Source organism: Penicillium chermesinum (genome assembly GCF_028974085.1).
Source record: "Penicillium chermesinum strain IBT 19713 chromosome Unknown utg000005l:1.0-4115287.0:1.0-4118363.0, whole genome shotgun sequence".
In the NCBI taxonomy this organism is placed as follows: Eukaryota; Fungi; Ascomycota; class Eurotiomycetes; order Eurotiales; family Aspergillaceae; genus Penicillium; species Penicillium chermesinum.
The window spans coordinates 701,510-726,192 of record NW_026695315.1 but is presented as its reverse complement, the minus strand read 5'-3'; the positions used below and the strand labels follow the sequence as shown (position 1 = coordinate 726,192).

Below are 24,683 nucleotides of genomic sequence, written 5' to 3'. Positions count from 1 at the left end.
CCGGGCGTCTTCCACGGACTAAGTATTCGTACTATTGCCAACTCAGCCACTTTGCACTGACTTCGTCAAGGTGATGCTGGGTGGTCCGCGGTTGTCCTCAAACTGCGTGGAAAACCCACCACGATCTGCTCTACTGACTACTTGTGTCCTTTGTGTTGGCTGGCCTACATGAAATTTGTACAAGCCAAGCGCAGTTTTACCCCCCATCCATCCCAATTAAATAGCTTAAATAGATAACGTTTGGCTATGACAGCATCCCGCCACCAAGGCTGTGCAAGCCCTGCCCCCATTAGCCCCGTCAGTTCCTAATAGTTTAGGCGGCTTAAACCCCCCCCGCAAGCCATGCTGTCCCAGCACTAGGCAACAGAGCCTCAGCAGGGGTTGACTCACCTGGACGCCTTACTATGCAATAATATGCAACAAGCAGAGATCCACATAGCGTCGCAGAATGATACAGGTTTAAATTGGCACCAGCATCATTTTCTCCGATCTTCTCCAGTCCCTCGCAACTGGAAAAGGTTTCTTGGGACTTCAATCCACCCTACTCGACACAATGGGTTCAAGCATCCCCGACCAATTCCTCCGGGGCCCACCACCCCCGGACGTCTGCGCCCGCCAGCTCTTCAAGGATTCCTCTATCCGGGCATATCAAGACTGCTTCGCCGCTGTCATCGACAACCTCTTCAGCGAAGCCGAGTGCAAGGAACTCCTCCGCCGCGCCGAACAATCGACCTCCGCAGCTCCCTCCGCCCACCCCACCCCAACATGGGAGCGCGCCATGGTCAACGCGGGCGCAGGCAAGCAGGTCATGTCGGTTGACACGCGGAAAAGCGGGCGCATAATCTTCGACTCTCCCGACCTCGCCCAGCGCCTCCTCGACCGCATGATGCCGTTCATGCGCGAATGGAATCTGGATGCCGTCCGGGACCGGCCGCTGGTGACGGGGCTCGGGCCCGCGAGGCGCGGCGAGACGTTCCGGCTCGCGAGGCTGAACGAGCGCCTGCGGTTCCTGCGATACGAGGGTGGGGATTACTTCCGCCCGCACTGGGACGGGTGCTATGTTACACCGGATGGGAAGGAGCGGTCTTTGTTTACGATTCATTTGTATCTAAATGGGGAGGGGGAACAGGATATGGAAGAGCTTACGGATGCTATGCGGCGCTTGGAGAAGGAGAATGGGCTGGCGACGGATGAAAAGGGGGAGGTTGGTCTCATGAAGACCGGGGAGGAGGTCAGTCCTCAGCAATTGGATTCGTCGAAAGAGCTGGAGAAACTGCTGGGGGGAGCCACTTCGTTCACCGACAATTATCAGGGACGGGCGCCGTGCGCGTGTTTCCCAGGACGGGCTCGGTGTTGATTTTCCAGCAGCGTGGTCTGCTGCACAGCGGGGACGATGTCTTCCGCGGCGTCAAGTATACTGTCCGGAGCGATGTGATGTATACCCTGGCGCCGGGGGACCAGAGGGAGTAGGAAAGTGGAGAAAGCTGGTTAGCGGCACCCTCGAATGAAGGTTTAGTTCCTGAGTTTAAGAAGGAAAAACGCGACCAAAGCGGTGGAGAAAAAGTGGAGATACGTCACCCCTCTCCCCTGGGTCAGCAGCTGTTGGAGTAAAGTTGATAATCTGCGATCTTCATAAGTAGATTTAGACTTGCTTTTTGGGGGAGTTTAAGGCTCGGCTGCTGTGTCCTTCTTCCTTCTTTCCCCTCCCCCATCCTATCTCCTCATCTTTGGTAGATATTTTTTTTTCTCGCCATGCCCTCCGCAAACAACATCGCCTACACAGCCCCAATCAACCCTCCTGGAGAGACCCCGCTGAGCCGTGACCAGGTCTGGGCGGGCCTCCTCCTGAAGATTCGCTCGGCCGAGACTTTTGTTCCTTCGGCGATTGAGTCAACGGAGGTGCTCAGCGAGTCGGTGGAGCCGTCGACCGGGAATGCCGTCACCATCCGAGAAGTCGCCTTTCGAGATTCAAAGTTGAGGATCCAGGAGACCGTGATGGCATTCGAGCCCTGTCGTGTGGAATTCGAGCAGGCCAACACCAGTGTCAGCAATGTGATCAGCGAGGGCGCTGATGGGAGTCTCTACCTCACCTATATCTTCGAGTGGAGGCATCCTGGTTGCTCCCCCGAGGAATTGGCGAAGAAGCTAGGCAAGGAGAAGCGGATGAGTCAACTCTCGGTCGAAGGCACGATCAAAGTGCTTCGGCAGTTAGCGGAGGCCGGCCGTCTTTGACTGGGAAATCCGATTCTGGGTAGATACGGTGTCTAGGGTTCAGGTCTTTCGTTATATGGGATAGAAAAGGGGTTGCGGCACTGGGAGGTTGAGATGTTTCGTCCCAGCTCTTCTCCCCGTTGCCAATTCCTATCAGATCTTCCTCGAGCCTCTGGCCGAGACAGATTGGTGAGACGGGTGCATGACCGTGTTGTACTTGAAGTCCAAATTCGGGGCAGTGTAGCTTAGCATATAGAGATCCGCTACCGACTTTGTATACCCCTGTCATGTGTGATAACACACACCTCTCCTGGCGACATGAGCTGTGTGCATGAGGAGTAATCTTTTCAATCTACATTGTAGTAATACCAGCAGCTGGAGCTCAAACTCTTTTTAGTACAAATTATACTGGTACACCTTCAACTTGACATTCGTGTAGAGTACTCAACCCCACTGTGCCATGTCTATAATTATTTCTCCTCATCCGGTACCAAGATCTTACCCTCCGACACTTCGACCGCCGTGCCCGTCAATTCAACCTTCGCAACCTGCTTGCTGCCATCCAACGTCACATTGACGCCAATATCACTGCGTCGCCCCATCTCAACTCCCTGCACAACATGGTAGCGATGCTCCTTCCCCGCCTCGCCTTCCGTCAGCGTTAGATAGGCCGTCAGCCCACTCGCCGCGCTCCCCGTGGCCGGATCTTCCAAAGTCCCCAACACCATGCGCGTCCGGATCACCTTCTGGTTCATGACACTGTCCTGCACATCTCGCACAAAGAAGTAGACACAGGTCAGCCCCGCTCTCCACCCCTCGTCCAGGTACGTGCCTCCTTCGGAATCCACCATCTCGCCCCCCGTCGCAGGCGTCACGGCCGCCAGCGCCTCCAGCGACGGCAGCTCGACGAGCACTTGGCTCATGCCATTGACGATCGAGAAGACCGGAAATGACGCATCCTGCGCGCAAAACGGCGCCAGCGTCGGATGCAAGCGCAGCAGATCCTGGACCGAAAACCGCGCGCCGTGAATGCGCGTGTTATGCGCGATCTTGGCCGCTACATACTGCGTCGCCGGGTCCTGGATCGCGATCTGGATGTCGCCGGACTTGGTGCCCAGCGTGGTCACTTCGCCTGCGGCGGCGTCCGGCCCGTGGCAGAGGAACCATGTCGCGGCGCCGATGGTGGGGTGTCCTGCGAAGGTCAGCTCGCCTTCGAGCGTGAAAATGTCGATCGAGCGCTTAGATGCCTCCTGCTTGGGGTGGACGAAAATGGTCTCGGATAGGTTGAATTCGAGCGTGATCATGTGTTTTTGGCGTTGGGTTAGTGCGTGCGACTCGTCTTCGGGGAGGAATACGACTGCCAGCGGGTTGCCGGAGTACGGCTTGGAGGTGAAGACGTCGAGAGTGATGAATTTGAGTTGAGTCATGGCTGCTACTTGTGCTTTCCTGGTTTAAGAGAAGGATATCGGAAGATGTAGCTGGGTTTTATACTTCATACATCCCCCCGCATTGACTCACAAGTGGGTCTGGCTGCCGATGACAAGCGGGCTCCGGCAAAGTAGAAAGTTTGATTTTAGGGAGTCGGAAATAGTTATGAATCATTTATTTTTGACTAGCATATCGCTGTTCACGGTTTCGTGAAATCCTCTTGCATTACCCGATTCGTCCCCACCCCCCCCCCCCACTGTTTCCGCCCTTCGATTGACACCCGGCTAAATCACACGTGGTAGCGCAATCGCCATGTGTATAGTGGCCGATGCTGCAGGGGCACCGGTAGACTTTTAGGGAAAGAAACTCCGCAAGAAGCGCGAGTGTGAATTGGGCCTTGCGGAAGTGACACGCAGAGGTCAATCATTTTTACTCAAGGCATTCTGACATGTATGAGATGAATTCCAGAATCAGAATCCAGTCGAGGGGAAACTGCGAATACGGTATTGAGATGCACGGGCCATGTGGTAAAGAGTCAGCGCCTAGGCTTGGCAAGCCTGCACTTTCTCTGCCCAGATGGGATTCTTCTGGGTCAAGCTCTTTCTACCGAGGGATGGCTCACTGAGCATTCGTTCCTTGGCTGAAGTCATATGCGTTGCCAAATGCCCGATTCAGGTATTGGGCGGCCACCGCCGCTCTAGTGTCCCAATCGACCGGGATCTCTAACGAGTTGGAAGCTTCGATCAATGGCTTCAGATCGTCAGCGAGCTGTAACCGCATCGGATTGCGGTACCAAGGTGCAAAGTGAACTGATTGAGCGGAACAAATTAGCCATGGATCCTGGGGAGGGCTGTACTGTGAAGACTCACTCATCGCCAGCATCACTCGGACGGTGTCAGTCTGGTTCCCAATCCCAGCGTGCCAAAGTCGCAGATCCCGGATGACAATCGAGCCCTTAGGAACAGTGGGCTGACATGGAGGTCGGATGGCCCGGCGCTTTTCGAGCTCCGCGATTTTGATTCGACCGCTGGCGCGTTCACCGTGCTGGCCGTCTTGGAAGCTAAGATCAGTCTCTTGATGGGTGCCCAGCCACACCTCCGTAGAGCCATTCTCCGGAGTCATTTCAATCAACGGGATATTTACAACGTATGCAAAGGGGTGGCTTGGGTGGTCAAAGTCTGCGTCGGTGTGTACGGGCTGCGAAACTGGTGGGTTTTCAGCTGTGGGTGGCATGGCTGAGTTGCCTGAGCAAAAGGTCCATTTGGGGAGTGGACCAAGGGCAGTCGATGTGAGCTGGGTTGCAATTGGATCTTTGAGATCGTCAGTCATTGGGGTTGGGCTATTATTTTCCGAGAGGCGGGGGGTTGTCTCCGACTGGCACCTACTGAGGAAGATTCGAGCGTCAAAATACTGTCGCATAGGCGGCGGGTCTTGCTGGATGTTGTTGGGGTTGTAGTTGAATGGACTGTTCTCCTTTCGGGCGTACAGCGTATATGCGTCTTGCACCATTTTCTCGTTGAGTTGGTCGAGGGTCTCATGAGGTACAACATCGTTCACGACCACTAAACCATCATGGTGCAAGCTACGCATGGCAATCTCTACGTTCTGCGGAGTGAGACTACCTCTTTGGATTTCTGCTTTGGATGGTCTGATGGCTGTTGGATGGCTGCGGTTTGTACTCATTGGTCGAACAACACGAGCGGACTGGACAGAGGCCCAGAGAGAGCGCGTACAATTCCAATTGGACAATTTGAGCATTGCGACGCCTGTGCTGGAAACTTGGCGGAACTGAGGAGGAATTCTTCGAATATATCCAGTTCTACGTCTGAATGGCAAAGGCATTAAGCCAGCTTTATAACTTTCTAGCTGGTCTACAACAATCGAGGCCGTGCACTAGTGTGGGGGATGTGGGCCAGCTGGGCCAATCGCCTTTGCTTGTCGCCTTTCGCTCTTCGTCATTCCTCGCCTTTCGCCTTTGCGCAAACACAACCGGTGATCATCGAGCGCGTAGAGACCTCTTGGCTCGCATACTTCAATCAGGTCGATCATATTCCAGGGTGCCGTGGTCTAAGAGCCCAGGCCCATGCCCCGCCAGTTCCAGCGCAACCGTTCGTGCCCCTCGTACTCAATATGCACACAAACTAAGTCCTGCAGGGTGGTAAGTCTTGGTTGCATCTTCCAGGGCCCTTGATTCTGATGAACGAGAAGCGAAGAGTGTCGGAAACGACGAGTACGATGTAAGTCCTTTCGGTTATCTCAGCATCAGCATATAATATTGACCTCAAGAGGTGATGGAACTCGCCCTTGCTGCTCCCCCCTGTGCCAGGCTCCATCGTAGGTGCCAGTGGCCCCCTCGAGCTAGTGGCTCATCTCATGCACTGGTAGCGCCTCTTGAGCGCCTTCGAGGAGATTCAACGATAAGATCTTTGGTCTCGACCCCACCACAGCTCTCGAGCTCCTTCCAAGCTTTCCGCTTTGTGTCAACGGATAACCCGGAAGTGGCGCTTCAAGATATCGAGGTGTTCCGCTTGTTTCGCCATTATATGTTGCACCTCGCCACTTGGTATGATCTGAACGATCACTGTCGACACTTTGGGGACCGTGTCCCCGTCATGGCACGACGGAACCCACTTCTTTTGAGTGCCATCTTAGCCTTCTCAGCTGCTAGTATCTGTCACTCAAATGATGGGGGTCGTCGGATGGTAGAGAAGGCTGAATTCTACCATCTCCAGAGTATCAGGATCCTTCTTCGCGTCACAAGCACCATACAGGATGCTATATCGAATGGTGAGATGCTAGCAGCAATCTGTCTGCTGCGATCCTTTGAAATTATTTCCCGTGAGATTTACCGTCTGTATCCCCACTACGGCCCCCCCTCCGCTAATCATATCCAGATAACCTCACCTCTCAGAATCATCTTCAAGGATGCTACTCCATTCTAGCAAGTCATTCCATACAGCTCCAATCAGAGTCGGGTCTTGCCCGTGCGGCGTTTTGGAATTATCTGCGAGAAGACATCACTATGGCCTTGATTGAACGACGGAGACTGATGATCGACCTTTCAGACGAGCACCTCCCCCAAGAACTGGAATTTGACGATGACTATGCAAACCACATCACGGTTCGTCTAGGCCAGGTCATCAATAAGTGCTTTAGCGATGACCTACATCCCTTCGAGATCTCAATATATGATGCGCTTAAACACAATCTGAAGACTTGGTATGACCGCTTGCCCGCCTCATTTACTCCGATTACGATGAAAGCAAGCGATTCTTCCCCTGGTAGTGACACAGGGTTCCCTTTCATTGGCACTCTGCACGGGTGGCACGGTTCGTTGCATTTGGTCCGCTGAGTTGATTTCGCCAAGCCTGACTCTCGTAACAGCTGCCGCAAGGCAATATTATCAAACAGCGATGATCATTCTCCTCGTAGCGAAGCCGAATGACCAAGAAGCCTCAATCAGGGATAAAATGACGCACATGTTGACCGTCGCTAAAGAACTCGAGGACCGTGCATCCGAGATCTGTGCCTTAGCGTTGTCAAGTGACTCGGAAGCTGTCTGGGTGAATTCATTTGGCCCGATAGCTTTCTGTACGCCATCTTCTTCACCTCTTCGCGTTCTCGGCTAACCTCTCCATAGGTGGTTGCTTCCTCCGCGAGCAGGTAAAATTGAATACAATCATTGAGGCGGTGCAGGACTGGGGTGGGCGAACTGGGTGGCCAGTCTCAAAGATCATCCGATGCTTGGAGGATCGAGGCAACGCTACTGTATGAAACTGAAAGAGATAACAAAAATGTACATGTATTCTCGATTCAGAGCTAGATATTGTTCCATGCATGACAAGGTCCCAGTCGCTCCCTAATGCAAAAACGCCTCGTCAAGTCATCACAAATGTCGTCCACCTGTTCATTCTGAGTCGCTATCGATAACAAATCCACCACGCACACGCCGCGATGGTACCACCGGTGCGTCTTCTTCCTCAGCTTCGTCACTCTCGAGCATAGAGGGTTTAGATTGGTGGTTGCGGCTGAATGCGAGATCGTCATCAAACATGAGTTCATCTTCGGCGGATGTCAATGGGGTATCTTCGTCGTGAAAGCCATGACTGGCAGAGACATCCTGTTGTGAACCAGGCGATGCAGCATCTACGTCTGCCATCGAGATATCCTCATCGTCATCGCCATCGCCATCACTTCCGGCAGACCCGGATTCATGCCGGCGCCGTTTCGGCTCCGAAGTGCCTGTGTCGCTTTTCCGCTTGCGCACGCTTGCTTTCTTGCCCTTCTGCTCGGCGATTCCAAGGAGCATGGCTTTCTTGACCTTCGCGGCTTGTTTCTTTCGCCGCTCTTCTTCGAGTCGAAAGAACTCTTGGTCTCCGTCCTCGTCGCTTTCCTCATCACTGGCATGGATGAACAGATCACTCTTGATCTTTGCCTGGCGGGCAAGGTCATTGGTAAGACGTGATTGGCGGCGCGCCTCGATTGTCTCGTCATCCAACGGCTCTCGCTCAGAGTTTGATTTGCTCTTCTTCTTCCGTTTCTTCTTCAATTCATCCAACGCACTCGACTTGGTTCGTGGGTTTGGAGGGAACAGTACTTCATCAGGCGCAATATCTTCGCCTTCGGAGTCGGAGCCGAAGTGAACTTGGTACGAGTCTCGCATGTCACGCGCAGCTTTCTTGCTCTGAAGAAGCTTGCGAGGGTCCTCTTCAGTGCCTTCTAATCTCGGGTTGACCATGATTCTGTTGATTATTTCAACGCTTTCCTGAAGATCGTGGGCCTTCAAGCTTGGAGGAATCACCCAAGCAGCACCCGGAACGTCGGCCACACCAAGTCTTTCGAAACCAGCCAGCTCCATGAGAAGCCGGAGCTTTGCGTTCGAAAACATGGCTTTTTGGCAGAACTCGTCACGAGCTTTGACGTCTGCGCAGCATTAGTAGTGTTTAATGGCTTGGGGGGGGGGGGGGATCATAACACGTACGAATCATTGGGTTCGGGGTGCTAGTAGCTTCAGGGTTCTCAGCACGGCGAGCTTCCTCTTCGGCCTCCCAGGACTCTCGCTCGGAAGCTGCTGAGCTGAGGGTATCGAGCATCCATTTCATAAGGTCCAACTGTCCGTCAAGGGTAAGAGCGCCTGCCACGATACCAAATTTGGCTTGCGGTGTTTTCGCATCTTCGTGATTGATCACTAATTTGGTCGGCGCTTGCTTAGCCCTGGATATAGTCTGCTTGTCGTGTCCATACTCCAAATAAAAAGCAGTCGAGTTCATCTTGCTGAAAAGCATCTCGGTGACCAGTCCAGGGCGTTGGTCGATTTTCTTAACCAGTCGCCGAATAAGCTGCCGCACGAGCTCCTCCCATTCTCTGAAGACCGATCTGTTGTCGGGATCCATGGCGCCTGGGCCTTTGATCATCCGGTAGAAGAGATTGATAATGTCCACTCTGAACAGCAAGACCGACATCTCGTTCTTGAATGCGACACGGTAAAAATAGCGATGGGCGCGTTTGAGCTGCTCAGCGCTTAGTTCTCGATATGAATGCGTAAAGGCGACAAACGTATCAACGCAGCTTTGGTTGCAGAATTTGGCAGCAAAGCGTTTGAAATCAAATGAGCGCTCCTTTGACACCTTGGCAGCGTCCACTATATCCTCCTCTTCGGATTTCTGGCCTTCGTCATTGTCTCCGCCGTCTTGGCCAGTGGCATCTTCAGTCTTTTTCTTGTTGCGCCTAGCCTTTCGACGAGACCGCACCTGTAAGTCGACATTCTCTTTTGAGTATCGCTCAAGCATTCGTAAGAACACATGTGCAAGCTCAGTTGCAGCATCCAAATAACCGAATCCTTGGTCCTTATACCCACGTACGATTGAAATGATGCGGTCGTGAGTGGTTTCCTCGTAGAAAATTCGGTTTTGGATATTTTCCGCGATTTCCTGATCCTCTTCGATTGGTGATGCAGCCATCTCTTGGACAGTCAGAAGAATCTGGGTGAAGCACCGCATCTGGGCAGTGACATCTTCCCATTCCTTTGAATCCAGGCTATTCTGCATTGCACGGTTCAGGGAGATAAACATTTCCTGATTCAAGACCGCAGCCACCAAACCAAAGCTATCCGGCTCAGGAAGTTTCCGTCCTTTCTCTGTTTGGGCCATTTTAGCCACCTGCCGTGACCGCCGGGCACGTTCAGCTTCGAGGAACCAGCCAACAGTGTAAAAAAATTGGCGCGTATTGATTTCAAGGATCCTCTCGGCCTCCCGTTCAATAGCCTTGCGGACGTGGGTGAAGAGAGGATTGAACCCAGCATCGAGGAACTCCTCGACGAAATCCCGGAGGTTTTTCGACGCGCTGAAAGAGAGAGGTGTGGGCATATTGAAATTGTTATTTTGGACCACATCTTCTTGTCTCTTCCGAGGCTTGGGCTTATTCCATTTTTTGGTCTCATCCATTTTCTGGAGAGTTCTCTGGTTATCTTTCAGAATGCTCTGCCCAGAAACGGTAGACACTTTGTCATTATCTCGTTTGACCCAGATCATTGTCCCAAAACGCCCGTGTCGCGTGGGGGCCGTTTTTCGAGTATTCCTTCTGGGCCAATGCTTCCTTGCGTAGCATTTCTTTGAGCTCATTCCCACCGTTGGATTTTTCCCTGGGGTCGTCCATGAACAGCTTCTCAACATTAACACCTTTCACAAGATGAAAGAGAATCTCCAATAAAATCACATCCTGGAGATTGAAATCCTCTCCAACGTTGGAACACATGGTCAGGATGAGAGCGAACGCATCCTGCTGTTGAAAGGCGTCGATAGTGGCCGATCTAGAAGTCTCTTCCTCCTCGCCATCTGCGGCCAGTCTTGCATTGGTGGAGATTATTGCAATATTTCGGAGGAAGTATAGCATGAGCTTCAAAATGCCCTCATCGCGCGCTTCACGTTCGGATCGAGGCATTGCCATACTCGGGATAGCGATTCGAATAATGGTACGGAGGAGGTTCGGGCCGCCATATTTAAGCACGCCACGCTTGTATTGGACTTGGATTTGTTGGAGGTATGCGGTATGGCGATGGTGGTTCACGGTCATTTGGCTGTGATATTCAATGGGCCAGGTCAAAGGGACGAGGAGTTCCACTAGAAAAGGATGAGTTTCTTCCGCCATGAGAGCTTATAGATTAGCCACTTACGACACGCCAGGGCAATACGGGTCATATGTTTGTTCTTCTGCCCGTTCGCCCACCACAGAGATAGGATTGGGAGAAGGTCTCCGTTCACCAAATTGGCTTCTCCGAGGCATCGCGCCACGTCCATTCGATTGTTCTTTTCGTCGTAGAGCTTGAGCCATCGTTTGATATCGCGGAGACATGCAAGGGCGTCATCACCCAGGATGTAGCGGTCTTGGTCCTCGCCGTTGAACCCTCCAAGCTAAATTTTGAAGGTCAGTCGGCGTAATCTATTAGGGGACCAAGACTTACCGCAGTGACTAAAGTATACACATAAGCGCGCACATCTGGATCAATGACTTGGACATCATGTCCGGGTGCAGCCAATGCGACTGGCTCCTCGTCCATGATGGCGAGGTGGGGTGCAAGTAAAGTCCAATCCACCGCGAATGTACCTTAAACGGGCAAACGCGTCCAGACGCGACCTCGGCGATTCGGAGAAACCGCGTTCCCTTGATGAACTAGAAGGATTATGTAAACGAGGGCAATGTCCGAAGTTAACCGGTGACGTCGGAGCACACGTGAAGATCTATGAAACACTAAAGATTCTCGGAACTTCTTCCTGGCTTTTGCTTAGACTTGTAAAGATCGCTTCGTACAGTATGTTTGCCTCTTCCCTTCGTTCTGTTTGCCGCAATGGCCCTGTCTTGGGCCGCAGCTTCTCCTCAACCGCCGCTGCAAGTGCAGCCGAGGTCAAATCGCTGGGCGTGATCGGTGCCGGCCAAATGGTAAGTTCCAGCGCCACGACCTGCAGAAAAGATTCTCACACAATAAAAGGGATTGGGGATTGCGCTGGTCGCTGCACAGAAGGCTCAGGTCCCTGTGACCTTGGTCGACACTTCACAGGCCTCTTTGGATAAGGGCCTCAAGTTTGCTGGTAGGATCTCCTCAATGCGGGCGAGACTCAAATGGACCGATAGCGTCCTTACAGGTCCCAAATTTCTGAACATTTATCACTGACAATACTGGTGCTCTCAGATAAGCTGCTAGAGAAGGATGTTTCGAAACAGCGCATTACTCGGGAGGCCGCTGATGCTGCCCGCGGACTGCTCTCTCCCAGCCAGAAGATGGAAGACCTGTCTTCGGTAGACTTCGTCATTGAAGCTGTTCCCGAAATCCCCGATCTGAAACAGTCTATCTTCTCCAAGCTGGCCGAGATTGCACCCAAACATGCCATCCTGGCTACCAACACCTCTTCCATCTCCATCACAAAGATTGCAGCTGCGACGTCCACCGACCCAACAGATCTCCAAGCTCCTTCGCGGGTCATCTCTACTCATTTCATGAACCCCGTCCCAATCCAGAAGGGCGTTGAGATTATCCGCGGTCTTCAGACCTCACAAGAAACCATGGATACCGCCATTGCCTTTGTCGAGCGCATGGGCAAGGTTGCCTCCATCTCGGCAGACTCACCTGGCTTTTTAGCAAACCGTATCCTGATGCCTTACATCAACGAAGCCATCATCTGCCTTGAGACCGGTGTCGGTGGCCGTGAGGATATTGACAACATCATGAAGACTGGAACAAATGTTCCCATGGGACCATTGGTCCTGGCTGATTTCATCGGTCTTGATACCTGTCTAGCTATCATGAACGTTCTGCACCAAGAGACTGGGGACAGCAAATACAGACCCTCTGGCCTGTTGCGCCGCATGGTCGATGCTGGCTGGCTTGGAAAGAAGTCTGGAAAGGGATTTTACGACTATTGAGGCATCTGATATTAGATGTGTATTGTCGAGGTAAAACTCGTAACAATATGTTCGTGTGGATCCTGGGATAGCTTTTGTGCCAGCTGCCAGCGCAATGACCCTATCCTGAGATTGGTCCCTGAAAGTAGAATGTATAGTCCTAGGGAGTTAACAAGTTTATATAATAAACATTGGGCTCGCAACGCCTTTTCCCCCGACTTCCCCAGATCTAGTAACTCCAATTTCTTGAAATGATTCCTCCAGTCTTTCTTTTTATGATGATACAAGCTATTGGTTAGATGTATTGGTCAAATACTCAGTCCTGATTCACCTCCCTCTCCGTCACTTGGAATCCCATTCTCTCTCTTCCACGTGCGCTGTCATCAATTCGTGCCTGAGGCGCTGGATAAAAGTAGCATCTAGCTTGGCTTTCACAGGAACACTTCGATAATGGATGGCCACAGCCATAGCTAAGGCATATCAGTATCCCCTTTAACTTAGGACCAAGCTGATGGAGGCGATATACCAGAACTCTGCTTTGCATTTGCATATCATATGAGAACATCCTTCTATCTTCTCCACTAGAACTCCACAACTCCAACACTGCTGCCAGTGGTTGTTTCGTGCGAGAGATAGCAGGTTATTGAGGCCTGAGTCGGGGTCGCTGGAACAATCCTTGCCTGCATGGGCAAAGTCCCGACATTTCAAACAGATCGAGATGTCACAATGGGGACACTTCAAAGAATTGGACCTAATAGTCAGGTGCTGAGGGTGGATCCATTTACTGCAGTTTGGAAAAGGGCAGTATATCCTCTCTGACGGAGGAGTTGCTTGCTCTTCTCTTCGACTGCAGTACGTCTCTCGCTCTGGGGGTTTCAAGGCCGACGCAACTCTTTTAACTGGGAGCTCTTGGTCACAGCATTGGACTGGAAAGGTAATGTCATTACCCAGAGAAAGTTTTGCCATTTTGCAAAGACACTGCATGCAAAACTGATGCTTGCACTGGGCGATGACGAGTCGGTGGTTCGGCACCTTTCTGCTGCATGCTACGCAATGACTTCGGGATGGTGAGCTGAGATCGATACTGTGGTTGTGAAAAGATGCCATTACGGACTTTTTATTGGCAATCACATTGCTCCAAGCGCTTTTCAGCAGTTGTCTGAATCTCTCGGTAGCTTGGGATCGCGTCTGTGCCGATTCCATAGGGCGTGGAGTTCCATTCGACCTATCTCTGACCCCTTGCGGCTGAATTGGTGAGCGTCTGTTGCTTTCTTGGATAGCATCTTGAAAAAGACCAGTTTCCATAATGATGAGAGGCGGTTAGAGACTGTAAATATCGTAATTCTGATCGATTATCGAAGACGCGCAGAATGGCCGGTATCAATCGTATGTGAGAGGAATCGAGATACCTTGTCAAAAGAAATTGCCCGAAGTCCTTGCGAGACCTTGAGAAAACCGGAAGAAAAGGGTTGTCCCGCTGTAAAAGCTTGCAGTCTTTCTGAGATCGACAACATGGGGAAGAAGCAAGCCTTGTGTCTGGCTCTTCTCTGAAGAGCTTCCAAAACCCAGTCGCCAGTGCAACAAGGCAAGGCAGCCCTAACCTTCCAGCCAACTGTAATCTGACACTATACGCGGATTTCTAGAAGCCCCAATCTTGGAGTTTCTCACGACAATTAATAATTGAAAATCCGTGAAGCATTCACCAGCGAAGGTGTTTTGTTTACCCCTGCCTACAGGAAATAATCCAAGAACACAGGCAGCTTTGGGTAACATTTGATCATGAAGAGCGAGTAACGAAAGCGTCATCCAAAACGGTGTGTTTATTTTGATAGCTACGTCGATTCCGGTCCAACCCAAGGAATCCCTTAGAGCAACCATGGAACCAGACGCTCTTCAAAGACGGACTGAAGCATCATCATGAAAGGCATGGGTATCATTTTGTTACATACGGCTTCGAATTGACCAAAACACCCCAACTCCGAGAAATAGCGCTCGTCTTTTGTCTTCTCTTTTGCCGGCTCTTCATATCGTCCCAGCAAATCGTCGTCCAGCCCAGCCGGATCCATACTCTTGGTATTCCTGGCGAGTAATTGCAACTCTACTAAGCTCCTCCCGATTATTTGCGAGACGAGATCCGCCAAGCCATGTGGAGACAATTGGACTATTTCATGTCAGTCAGTACAAAACAAGTTGAATCATCTGCCTCGAACAACTTACTCTTCCGCGCGTCCGACTCTAACTACACAATCAGCAGATGCAATTGGGCGCAGTTCCGTCTCCCTGGTGAAAAATGGATTAGGATCTTCATCAGCTGTACTCCGGGTTTGTGAGCTTACAGTCGTTCCATGAAGCCTGGGATGGCAGCATTCCCGCCCACCACCAGCACATTTGCGAGAAAGGCTGCATGTAGTCCCGCAGGAAGTACTGACAAGCTCTGGATGATCATATCTGGGATTCCAGCTTGTATTATTCCGATGTCGCCAGGACTGAACAGCAGTTCCGGCACTGTAAATCGCTCATTACCAAGGACTAAGACGTCTTCCGACAAAGTTTCTGCGTCAAGTCCGGAAAGAGCACCCTTCTTTTTCTTCGCATGTAACAGAGGATCGTGTCGCCGCAAAAACCCTTTCTTGCCAGCATTGGGGTCCGGCAAAACATAATCCACAACGACGCCATCCTCCGTCTGGCGCTTTCGGTTGGCTTTCCAAGTCCGTTCCATGTCTTTGTTGAAATCATTACTGACAAAGCAGGCGGCTTCCTTGACCTCATTCATAATGTATGTTTCGTCCACCATATTGTACTGTCTCATTGACACGATCTCTTTCAGGTAGTTTGTGAGGAACTTGCCTCCAATATCGAGACGACGGATAGCGCGCTGGAGTGCTTGCCCTCTATACACTGGAGTGACCGTTGTGTGAGAGTATCCGGAATCGACAACGAGTAAGCAGTCTTTGGGAAGGATTTCAGAGCCGGGTTTGACAAGAGGGTCCCCAAAGGTAGCATGCAGATCGTTCCAAGAGTTTAGCGTTGGACCTATTGATTGCCACAGTATTAGTATTCCAACGGTCCTCAAATCTGTAAACCCTAGATGCCGAATTTCTCTTACCCAAGCATCTGACATATCCTCCAAACCCCCACTCCTCCATGACCATCTCGTCGGCGTTACGTTGTAAGATCGGCATTGCATTTGGCGCCTCGGTCAACACAAGTGTTGTCTCTTCAGGCGCGGAAATTCGAAGGTTTTTGTTCTTTGCAGTAGCCTTCTCCTCGAAGAATGTTTGCTCCCAAATCTCTCGCTCCGCTTCCCAATTGACAATGTAGCCCTTCTCAACTGGCCGGCGGAACATAGCCTCGTTCCAGTCGCTGACCTGCGTTGATATCTGTGCGCCAACCACAATACGATTGTCTCGAGTCCTGACCAAGGTATTTGGAATCGAGGAACAGTTGGAAAGGGCGTCTTCGGAAGAGGACGCCGGATCCGCGGCGTACCCTGCCTTCATGGTGTACGCACCATTGTCGAGGACGAAGGTCTTCTTTGGAAGGCTTCGTGTTGGAACATCCGGCGATTCTTTTGCAGCCTTTGCAGCGCTGCGAGCCTTTGTCGTTCCCATTATTGTGATTGGAGAAACATTGACAAGTTCCTGACCAGGAAACTCGTGGTGACGCGAGTGTTTGCTGTGTTTGCAATACTTCTCTGGGGTTCTGCCACATGCCACCGATTTAGGTCCGTGTATACTCCCCAATCAGCTTGTGCATATGTAATGTAAAGTATTCGGGGTCTGTGCAAGTTTTCAATATCCAGGATAATAATTCCGATCATTAATATATGTATACAAGGAAATGAAGGTATCACTATGTACAAAACAGTAAAAAACTCTTTCCGCCGTGCGGGAATGTTGAAGCGTGCGGTTGAAATATCGTCAATATGCATCAACGAGTTCAGCTTCATGCTCCCATTCAGGTAGTTGATCAACTGGGATGTGCTCTCGGAGGTATTCAAGAATGGCCGCAGTGCCTTTGGCAACAATCTGCCATCGAGGCACTCGGAAGCGATTCCCTGAAACTTCGAAACGCCTCAGTGCTACACCAGTGCCCCAATTTTTGGGGGGCGTTCAGGACCCAACAGACCAATTTTGGGGGGAAGGGATTCGATGTCATTGTTGCTCACATCCAATGCCTGTAGTCCTTGTACGGCCTCGAATTCAAGTCGAATAATTTTGTTATCGGCCACGATGAAGCTTTTGAGATTCGGGAATGTTTGCCGCGTGTTAGGCAGATCGCCGGTCAAACGGTTCTTGGACACGTCCAGCAACGTGAGGGAAGGAGCTTTGACATGCGTCAGAAGATTCTCAAGTGTTGTGAGGCCGGCAGCACTCAGATTCAAGGTCTGTAGCTTTGGCAACTCCAAGGCTGAAGACAAGAGATGGGAATCGCCCAGCGGGTTATTAGAAAGATCAAGTTCGACAAGGCCCTGGGCTAAAATTTCAAGGGCTGGTACAGGCAGCAGGCTTAGCTCGTTGTGCTGCAAATACAGGCAACGAACGTCCTGCACATTGATCGAGCTCAGTTTCTCCACATCTAGATCCTTCAGATCCGAATGCGACCTGTCAAGAACACCACCAGACTTGATCTTCCATCCACTTTGCACTGTCGGAATCTCAGGTGCATCTGTGAACTGGGTTGCCACAGACCCTTCATCGTCTGTCTCCTGAGGCTCGGGCTCACATCGATTCTGCATGTCCCGTTTAATGTCTTCTGTTTCCATATTCAATAACTTGCGCTCAACAAGGGGGTTATTAGCCACTCGTAGCAAGGAGAGTGTATCCATAAATCCAATCCTCTCATCCAGCCTGGTAATGTTATTGCCTGTAAAATCAGCGCTCTTGAGCTTCTTCAAATCCACAAATCCAACGGGAAGTTCAGTCAAGTTGTTGTCTTCAGCCGAAAGAGTCAATAATGACTGCCATGAAGAAAGAGACGGTAGCTTTCTTATACGGTTTATTCCGATGAAAAGGCTATGGAGATTAGGCAGGGACAACTTTTCGTTGTCTGCAAAGATCTCCACAAGATTGTGAGCAATATTCAATGTCTGCAAGGTATCCAAAGAGTTGACAGATGAAGGAATCAGTGTGCCATCGAGCTTGTTTTTGGGAGCACTGAGGGTAATCAAAGGAAGCTTGCTTAAGGCTTCAAATGGGAGAGAGGTCAATTGGTTCTCACCCACTTCCAAAGTTTTCAGGCGAGTCAGCTCGCCCAATTCGGTTGGCAGGAGCGTGATTGCATTTCCTCGTAGGTCCAGAGACTCCAGGTTCCGAAGATTGCCCACAGCTTTAGAAAAAGACCCTTGCAGTTTGTTGTTTGCAAGTTTTAAATCCGAGAGAGACGGGATCTCCATCACAACGCTTAAATCTTCCATCCTCAAGTCATTATTAGAGAGGTTTAGGAAGCGCAATTGATGCAGTCGTCGGAGTCCCAAAGGCAGTGAGCGGAGCACATTACCGTGCAGATCCAGCGATTCAAGGCCTCCGAACTGCGGGCCTCTTTCGTCGCTATCAGGATCGACATCCTCTAAATCCATGTCTGGGAAAACTGCGTCGGCAATTTCGGCCAAGTCGTTATCGGCCGCAATGAACTTGACGAGATCCACATTCTCGAACCAATTATCGGCTTTCTCGGGATCAAACACGTACATAGAGATGACCTCTTCGGGAATTTCAGTCAAAGACAAAGCCGCGATATTCAAAGTGCCGGAGGTGCGTGCGCCATCTACTCGCTTACGAAGCACATTGGCATTCGATCCCTTGGGCAGTTGATTGAAGGGATCCTCAGTATCTATAACATCCCACGAGTTGGCAACTGTTGGTACGTCTGGCCCATCTTCCTTCTTATTCATTGCGGCCGCTTTCTTTGCGGCTTTTGCCCTCGCAATCGTATCTCGCAAGGTGCTCGACGATTTGGAGGCTTTTCTTGACTCGTTCTCTGCCTGCTGCTCTGGGGTGAGATCATCCTGCAAAGAGGAAGCAGCAGAGACATATCGAGAGGTAGTAGAGGGAGACCTAGTGGAAGATGGGGAATCGGCCGGGGTTTTCCTCGTCTTCCGAACTTGTAAAGGTCGCTCCGGAGGGCCCATGCTGGACAATGAAGACTTCGATGAGCTTCTCGGAGAGGGTCGCACGTTTGATTTTGCAACAGTCGTGGGTTTCTTCGGAGTTGCACTCGTATCCGAAGATTTGCTTGGCACAGCAATACTCTGTCTCTTAGGAGGCGGTGGCATCTTCGTAGCGCTGTCATCCGCATCGACAGTACCTCCGGGAAGACCAGAAGATGATGCCACAGACATACGGGACCGAGATGGAAGACGCAGCTTAGAGACCGGCTGTACCAGCAAATCATTGCTGGCTTGGTTGCTCGAAGAGCGCGACGGGGACCGGGAATAGCTGGACACGTTGGATGGGGTGCGCGAGGGAGAACGAATGGGACTCGCGCCATTGAAAAAACTATTCTGCCTCTTCACAGAAACCGGTGAGGGCGGGATACTAGACAGCGTCTCAATTGTCCGTTCTGATAACGAGGGTCGGGTGCGTCCCCGGGTCTCGTACGCGGCGACATCGTCTCTTTTTGCTGGCGGGCTTCCTTCGGGGCTATGTACGTCATCCGGCTCGTTGGCGACTTCTTCTTGCTTTGGCAGCTTTCCGGGTCGCGGTTTTGCAGGCGAGTAATGGGATCTGGGCTTCTGGAGGAGTGATTCGTAGGAAGGCCTACGTAGGCGCCGGTCATCCAAGCCAGGGTCAGCTCGTAACCTTTCGCGAGAAGGAGACGGACGAATTGACTTGGAGGTTGAAGATGTCGGCAAGGGCAGTCGGGAGACTGGGCGCGGAATTCCACTCGAAAGGCGCGAGCCAACTCTGGATTGACCTTCCATGGCTCACGAGCCTTATAGAACGAGGAGCTAGATTCCCGGGGACCGGAAAATAAGCAATGAGAGCGGGAATGGAACCCCAAAGAAAAACTGACGAACACAAATGGTGGGGGGGCCGGCTTAGGGGGGATTTTGGGATGGATCGAGGCCCACTAATGCACAGACGAGTTCATCCCAGGCAACGGAACTTGACGTTGTTTACTTGGGAAATTACGATCATGAAAATCACTCGAATTGGACACGCGGCGCGGCAAGAGCGATAACCGCCTCAGGCAAGAATCCATATCAATGGGGATTTCTTTATCGTTTTCTACTTTGTTCGTCATGGATGAGCAAAGCATAAAATAAACCTTAATAGCACATGATACCAATGGGGCTCCATTTTTCCTCTCGATAGATAGCCTACTGAGCTCCAGAGGGGAACGGCCATGAGGGTCATACTGTGGAATGTATGCGGAGGGGGAGAGAACCCTCGTGGCAAAGATCGTTGTTGTGCTGGGCTGAATTGAGAAGGCTTTTCCAAAGACGTCATGCTCAATCCTTACAATATTAGGGAAACAAGATATCTCCACTGGGCGCTTAAAATAAATACATCTGTCGTCATAGTCTCTTGGGTATTCAAAGAGCTGGGGCTGGATTTGAGTACTAGCGTCGCTTAGCCTACGTTGAAAGAGGGGGTTGACAAGTGGATAAATTGACAAAACCTATGGGGGGGGCACTCCGTACTCTGTGCAGAGAGAAGGCAATCACCACGTACAAACCAAATGGCTGGGTCAGCGCTTCTAGCAAGGAATTACATTAGCAGGACACATGAGAAGAACCATGGACAAGCTTATCCGTTGCCAGCCCAACCTGCAGCTGAGCGATTGTTCACGGCTGTTTACTTGCCCTGAGCGTCCCGTGATCATCCATCTAGCCGCATCAAGAAATGTGGGTCGGTCAGAGAGTTCCTTGATTGGATGTTCCCCATGTACTCCCTCACATGGTTGGTGCAGGCTGGGCACTAAGCCAAGTCCAGAATCAGATCCCCAGCCGCATTTCGCACTGGGCCGTTCCCAGCCTCCCAGCCCCCTCCTCCACGATATCATCCTCCACCTGCCCATCTTAAACCTCATCTCTCTGTTCGTCTCACCCCTACTGTCCCGGTCGTTCTAGTCGTCGCTCCCACCTCTGTCTTTGAAGTCCCTTTATTCCGCGCTCTGTCTCAAATTCCATCTCCGGTATGTATCTGATCGCTTATCACTATTGATCATCCGAATTGACCCCATTCCAGTGTGAGGACCACAGTTCCCCGCGGTTGACCCCTTGCCACTCTTGATCGATCTACTCCGACCATGTCTCAAAATACTCGTCATTCTGAAAGTCCCCCTCGCTGCCCCAGCTGAGATTATCGCCCCGGCAACTCCTGTTCGCCGGGCTACTTTATCGCCCTCTCCAGATCTCAGTGCCGGCATCAAGGCACGATCCTCGCAATCGGACAGGAAGCTCGAGTCCTCACAACCTCTTTCTTCGTCTGATATGACTCCCCCACCCTCTACTCAGATCCCCGGAGCGCCTCTGCGCCGATCGCACTCTCGCTCTATCAGCCCATCTCTCGTCACTCCAGCGAACCTCGATAAGTCGCTGTACGATGCCTATGGGGCATCGGACAATCTTCCAAGCATTGAAGATATTAACAATGCAAATGAAACGCAACTGCGCTCTATCGCCAAAGACCTGTTGGCTGCTGCCCAGGAAGCCCGCATGTCTGCCTTGCACTTCAAGTTGCAAAACAGTCTCGTTTCATTTGCCAGCAATGAGGCTGTAAAGCGTGCCGAGGTCGAGCACCACTTGGCGAAGCGGGAGGTGGAAATCTTGCAAAGCGCTGAATACCGTCGGTCTCGTCCCGTGGAGCCCCTCACTCCCAGACAATCACAGTCGGTATCATCCGAGGATTACTTCAATGCAGTTCAGCGCGCTAAGGAGCTTGAAAATATGAATGCCGTGCTAGACCGTCGTCTTCGACGTGCCAAGCGTGCCATTGATGATGAAACCGCCCGGTCTTCTGAGTTGAAAGAGAAGAATCTCATGTTGAGAAAACGCATCGAAGACAACCGCTCTCATTTCTCTCAATTATACAACTTTGGTTGCCTATCTCCAGGCATGCAAAATGAATTACACAATATATGTCGTGGCGAACCTACGGACGGTCTTGCTACCCTCCTCTTCGCTGGAGAGTTCACCAACCGTATCCAAGAGCCTACGTATAGGGCCCCCACGCTTCCAATGACCCCCAACCGCTCTTCTCAGCGAGAGGAGTATTCGACTCCTCACCAGGGCTCACAGGATCACCGATACGATAGTGATAGCACTGTTTCTCTTTCTGCCCAAGAATCTGAGGAAGAAACTCTGCACCCGCAACATCCCGAGGCTCGGTACACTGCACCCAAGACCAGCACTCTTCTTCAAACAAAGTTGTTTGGGCAGGTCAAGAAACCTGGTGTGGATCGCAGTTCGTCTAACAAGCGCAAGGCTGGTTCCAACGAGACCAGCTCTACACCCAAGAGAGCTAGAAACAGTGGTGGGGTCGGGTTGGGTATTGAAACCTAAAACCAGACATCTTCTCCACTTGACTGTTTTCGCAGTCCTAGAAATGATTCATGAACTAGCGTTGACCTCTTTGCACTTGTGATGACTTGCTTCCCTCGGGGATTTTACGATTAATGAACGTCATGCCCACAAACATTGCGATTTTTTTTTTCTTGCTTTACGTTGATTTTGGTGTACTGCTTTATATTTGGCTTCCTTTTGGATATCCATTATACATTGGGAAATCCCAGGTAGTCCTGTTGCCGGCTATCTTGGTGGCGTTTGGATTCTGCGTCTTACAAAAAAAACTGGATTGGCTGGCTCTCGGTAGGATTGTGTTCGGGACACTTTGAAATGAGTTTGGGAATGCCGATCAGGAAACGGGATATTAGCATCAGATTGCATGCCCGCAAAGCTGTACAATACACATTGAAGCAATCAATTACATGAAACGATCAGCACTAGAACATCCTTTCGTAAATCGGCATTAGCAACACTCTAATCCTGCCAGTCATGGAGACAGCGAGTAACTCATAACTCCTAGCAGCCGGGTGTCGCCCTCTGTCGGTGCAAGTACGAAAGGTGATGTTTGGGCCCGGAAAGTCCAGTTGACCCAGAAACATGCCCCGGTGCCCAGGCGAAATGCGGCTCGCTGACTCAGCCTTCTGCCGTTGCTCTGATTAGTCAGTGGGACGCACCGAATAGGCCTAGTTAGGGCCTCGCTAAACTAGGCGGTGAACCGCAAAGCGGGCCACACGAAAATTGGACACCCGAGACTTTCTTGAAGGCGAGATTTGACCAGCATCCCTCCGACGACCACGCTCGATCCCCATCCGTCACCATGGTGCGTTTCCCCTCGAATATACGATACAGAAGTGAAGGAAGAAATGGAAACGAGTTTATCTCGTCGGTCCTGGGTTACTTTTTGGGGGAGTCGACGGCTGACGAACATCTGTCTTGCGATTTATAGGCGATCAAGCACAACAACCAAATCCAGAAGAACCGTGAGTGACCTTCCACAGCCCTCCAGCGTGGCGCTTCTTTTACTGCCATGAGTATTGCGATTTTGGGGAGTCGATTCAACTAACTGTCTTTTGCAGACTTCCGCAAGGACTGGCAGAAGCGTGTGCGCGTGCACTTCGACCAGGTACGAACTCGAAAACCCTTTCCTTCCCCCTCATCTGGGGTTACCACCCGGCCAATTGAATCAACTCAACGCACCGGATCTGAATTGGACGGCGTCTTCTGCATGGAATGAACTATTGGAACTAACATGGAATTTTTCCGCGATCCACAGCCCGGCCGTAAGCACCGTCGTCGTGAGAACCGTATCGCCAAGGCTGCTGCCGTCGCTCCCCGTCCGGTGGACAAGCTGCGTCCCGTTGTGCGATGCCCTACCGTCAAGTACAACCGCCGTGTCCGTGCCGGCCGTGGTTTCACCCTGGCTGAGCTCAAGGTAAATTTCAACCCTCCATCTTTCATCGACATGATAGCCTTTTTGAACACAGACTCATATCTCTACGTCTACAGGAGGCCGGTATCCCCAAGAAGCTTGCGAACACCGTCGGTATCGCTGTCGACCACCGCCGCACCAACTACTCGAAGGAGTCCCTGGTCGCCAACGTTGCCCGTCTGCAGGACTACAAGGCCCGCCTGATCCTCTTCCCCGCAAGAGCGGTCAGTTCAAGAAGCTCGACTCTTCCGCCGAGGAGGTCAAGGCTGTTAAGGCCGCTACTGCTGACGGCAAGCGTGAGGGTGTCGCCACCCGTGTCGAGGCTGCTTTCCCTATCACCAACCCCGCTGAGGAGCACGCCATTTCCGAGATCAAGCGCAGCGATCTCCCCAAGGGTGAGGAGGCTGCTTACCGCCGCCTGCGTGACGCCCGCGCTGAGGCCCGTCACCGCGGCAAGCGTGAGAAGCGCGCCAAGGCCAAGGCTGAGGAGGAGGCCAACGCTAAGAAATAAGTGTGATAATTTTCTGCTCGTGCTGATGATGATGATCGGGTCGGTTTTCGGATCGGGGATGAGTGTACTGTGGCATGGCGTGGCGCCTCTTCCTTTTCTCCTTTCAAACTGATTCCCTCTTCCCCTCCTACCTAACCCTTTGCCCTTTTTGTCCCTAAAAATGAAAGAACTCGGAAGATCCTCTCGAAATGCAAAACCGCCCAATACTTTTCAAATCTGGTCTTTTATGTTTCTTTTGTTGCTTATGTTTTGGTGTTGGGGACTTGGGACCTGTGGAAAATCTACATGAGACAATCCTCTGATAAGGATGGGTTGATCTTCTTGTGGGTATGAAAAGTATGGTATTGTAAATTGGTTTCAGTTAAGAGTAGGCAAGAGCTACGCCATGGGAAGAATTTTTGCGCCCTCCAACAAATATATTCAGACTCCGTGGTCTCTATTGCTATAATGTACTAGCGGTATCCGTTGACTGGTAGATTGGCTCGAGGGTAGTACACAACTTGGACTCAGGGGCTTAGACTGACTCGAATACGTTTAGAGAACAAAATTTCAAACCACACTTTATCTAACGAGGTTAATGGCTTATCTGAGCTTCAATTTCTAAGCTACCGACTCGAGATCAAGGGCTGCGGCTGCCAGTGGCCGTGAATTGCAAACTGGACATTACTGTACGTAGTGTGGACTGCGGGGAGGTATAT

General features: G+C 51.4%; 11 protein-coding genes across 11 annotated transcripts; 6 read left to right on the top strand and 5 right to left on the bottom strand.

Moving 5' to 3' along the window:
• Positions 1 to 553: 553 nt before the first annotated feature.
• N7468_006415 (uncharacterized protein) lies at positions 554 to 1,470 on the top strand (the record flags this gene model as incomplete). The annotated part of the gene is made up of 2 exons (XM_058475711.1): positions 554 to 1,323; positions 1,386 to 1,470. The coding sequence occupies 2 exons, from the start codon at positions 554 to 556 to the stop codon at positions 1,468 to 1,470; spliced, it is 855 nt and encodes a 284-aa protein (XP_058328601.1).
• A 282-nt stretch (positions 1,471 to 1,752) lies between these two features.
• N7468_006414 (SRPBCC family protein) lies at positions 1,753 to 2,232 on the top strand (the record flags this gene model as incomplete). Its single annotated transcript, XM_058475710.1, has 1 exon — positions 1,753 to 2,232. One exon carries the CDS (start codon positions 1,753 to 1,755, stop codon positions 2,230 to 2,232), a length of 480 nt encoding a protein of 159 aa, XP_058328600.1.
• Positions 2,233 to 2,681: 449 nt separating this feature from the next.
• On the bottom strand, positions 2,682 to 3,638 carry N7468_006413 (PhzF family phenazine biosynthesis protein; the record flags this gene model as incomplete). The annotated part of the gene is made up of 1 exon (XM_058475709.1): positions 2,682 to 3,638. The coding sequence occupies one exon, from the start codon at positions 3,636 to 3,638 to the stop codon at positions 2,682 to 2,684; it is 957 nt and encodes a 318-aa protein (XP_058328599.1).
• A 619-nt stretch (positions 3,639 to 4,257) lies between these two features.
• On the bottom strand, positions 4,258 to 5,322 carry N7468_006412 (uncharacterized protein; the record flags this gene model as incomplete). Its single annotated transcript, XM_058475708.1, has 1 exon — positions 4,258 to 5,322. The coding sequence occupies one exon, from the start codon at positions 5,320 to 5,322 to the stop codon at positions 4,258 to 4,260; it is 1,065 nt and encodes a 354-aa protein (XP_058328598.1).
• Positions 5,323 to 5,930: 608 nt separating this feature from the next.
• Positions 5,931 to 7,413, top strand: N7468_006411 (uncharacterized protein; the record flags this gene model as incomplete). Its single annotated transcript, XM_058475707.1, has 4 exons — positions 5,931 to 6,477; positions 6,534 to 6,968; positions 7,024 to 7,230; positions 7,280 to 7,413. 4 exons carry the CDS (start codon positions 5,931 to 5,933, stop codon positions 7,411 to 7,413), a joined length of 1,323 nt encoding a protein of 440 aa, XP_058328597.1.
• Positions 7,414 to 7,546: 133 nt separating this feature from the next.
• On the bottom strand, positions 7,547 to 11,154 carry tof1 (putative DNA repair protein (Tof1); the record flags this gene model as incomplete). The annotated part of the gene is given in 5 exon segments (XM_058475706.1): positions 7,547 to 8,562; positions 8,621 to 10,150; positions 10,161 to 10,757; positions 10,811 to 11,041; positions 11,118 to 11,154. 5 exon segments carry the CDS (start codon positions 11,152 to 11,154, stop codon positions 7,547 to 7,549), a joined length of 3,411 nt encoding a protein of 1,136 aa, XP_058328596.1.
• Positions 11,155 to 11,448: 294 nt separating this feature from the next.
• Positions 11,449 to 12,555, top strand: N7468_006409 (3-hydroxyacyl-CoA dehydrogenase family protein; the record flags this gene model as incomplete). The annotated part of the gene is made up of 3 exons (XM_058475705.1): positions 11,449 to 11,574; positions 11,624 to 11,723; positions 11,825 to 12,555. The coding sequence occupies 3 exons, from the start codon at positions 11,449 to 11,451 to the stop codon at positions 12,553 to 12,555; spliced, it is 957 nt and encodes a 318-aa protein (XP_058328595.1).
• Positions 12,556 to 14,556: 2,001 nt separating this feature from the next.
• Positions 14,557 to 16,145, bottom strand: arp6 (actin family protein; the record flags this gene model as incomplete). The annotated part of the gene is made up of 4 exons (XM_058475704.1): positions 14,557 to 14,695; positions 14,752 to 14,814; positions 14,871 to 15,567; positions 15,641 to 16,145. 4 exons carry the CDS (start codon positions 16,143 to 16,145, stop codon positions 14,557 to 14,559), a joined length of 1,404 nt encoding a protein of 467 aa, XP_058328594.1.
• A 309-nt stretch (positions 16,146 to 16,454) lies between these two features.
• N7468_006407 (uncharacterized protein) lies at positions 16,455 to 19,456 on the bottom strand (the record flags this gene model as incomplete). Its single annotated transcript, XM_058475703.1, has 2 exons — positions 16,455 to 16,615; positions 16,663 to 19,456. 2 exons carry the CDS (start codon positions 19,454 to 19,456, stop codon positions 16,455 to 16,457), a joined length of 2,955 nt encoding a protein of 984 aa, XP_058328593.1.
• Positions 19,457 to 20,381: 925 nt separating this feature from the next.
• N7468_006406 (uncharacterized protein) lies at positions 20,382 to 22,042 on the top strand (the record flags this gene model as incomplete). Its single annotated transcript, XM_058475702.1, has 3 exons — positions 20,382 to 20,391; positions 20,486 to 20,673; positions 20,741 to 22,042. The coding sequence occupies 3 exons, from the start codon at positions 20,382 to 20,384 to the stop codon at positions 22,040 to 22,042; spliced, it is 1,500 nt and encodes a 499-aa protein (XP_058328592.1).
• Positions 22,043 to 22,862: 820 nt separating this feature from the next.
• Positions 22,863 to 23,985, top strand: N7468_006405 (60S ribosomal protein eL13; the record flags this gene model as incomplete). Its single annotated transcript, XM_058475701.1, has 6 exons — positions 22,863 to 22,865; positions 22,992 to 23,025; positions 23,122 to 23,168; positions 23,319 to 23,477; positions 23,552 to 23,698; positions 23,770 to 23,985. The coding sequence occupies 6 exons, from the start codon at positions 22,863 to 22,865 to the stop codon at positions 23,983 to 23,985; spliced, it is 606 nt and encodes a 201-aa protein (XP_058328591.1).
• Positions 23,986 to 24,683: the final 698 nt, after the last annotated feature.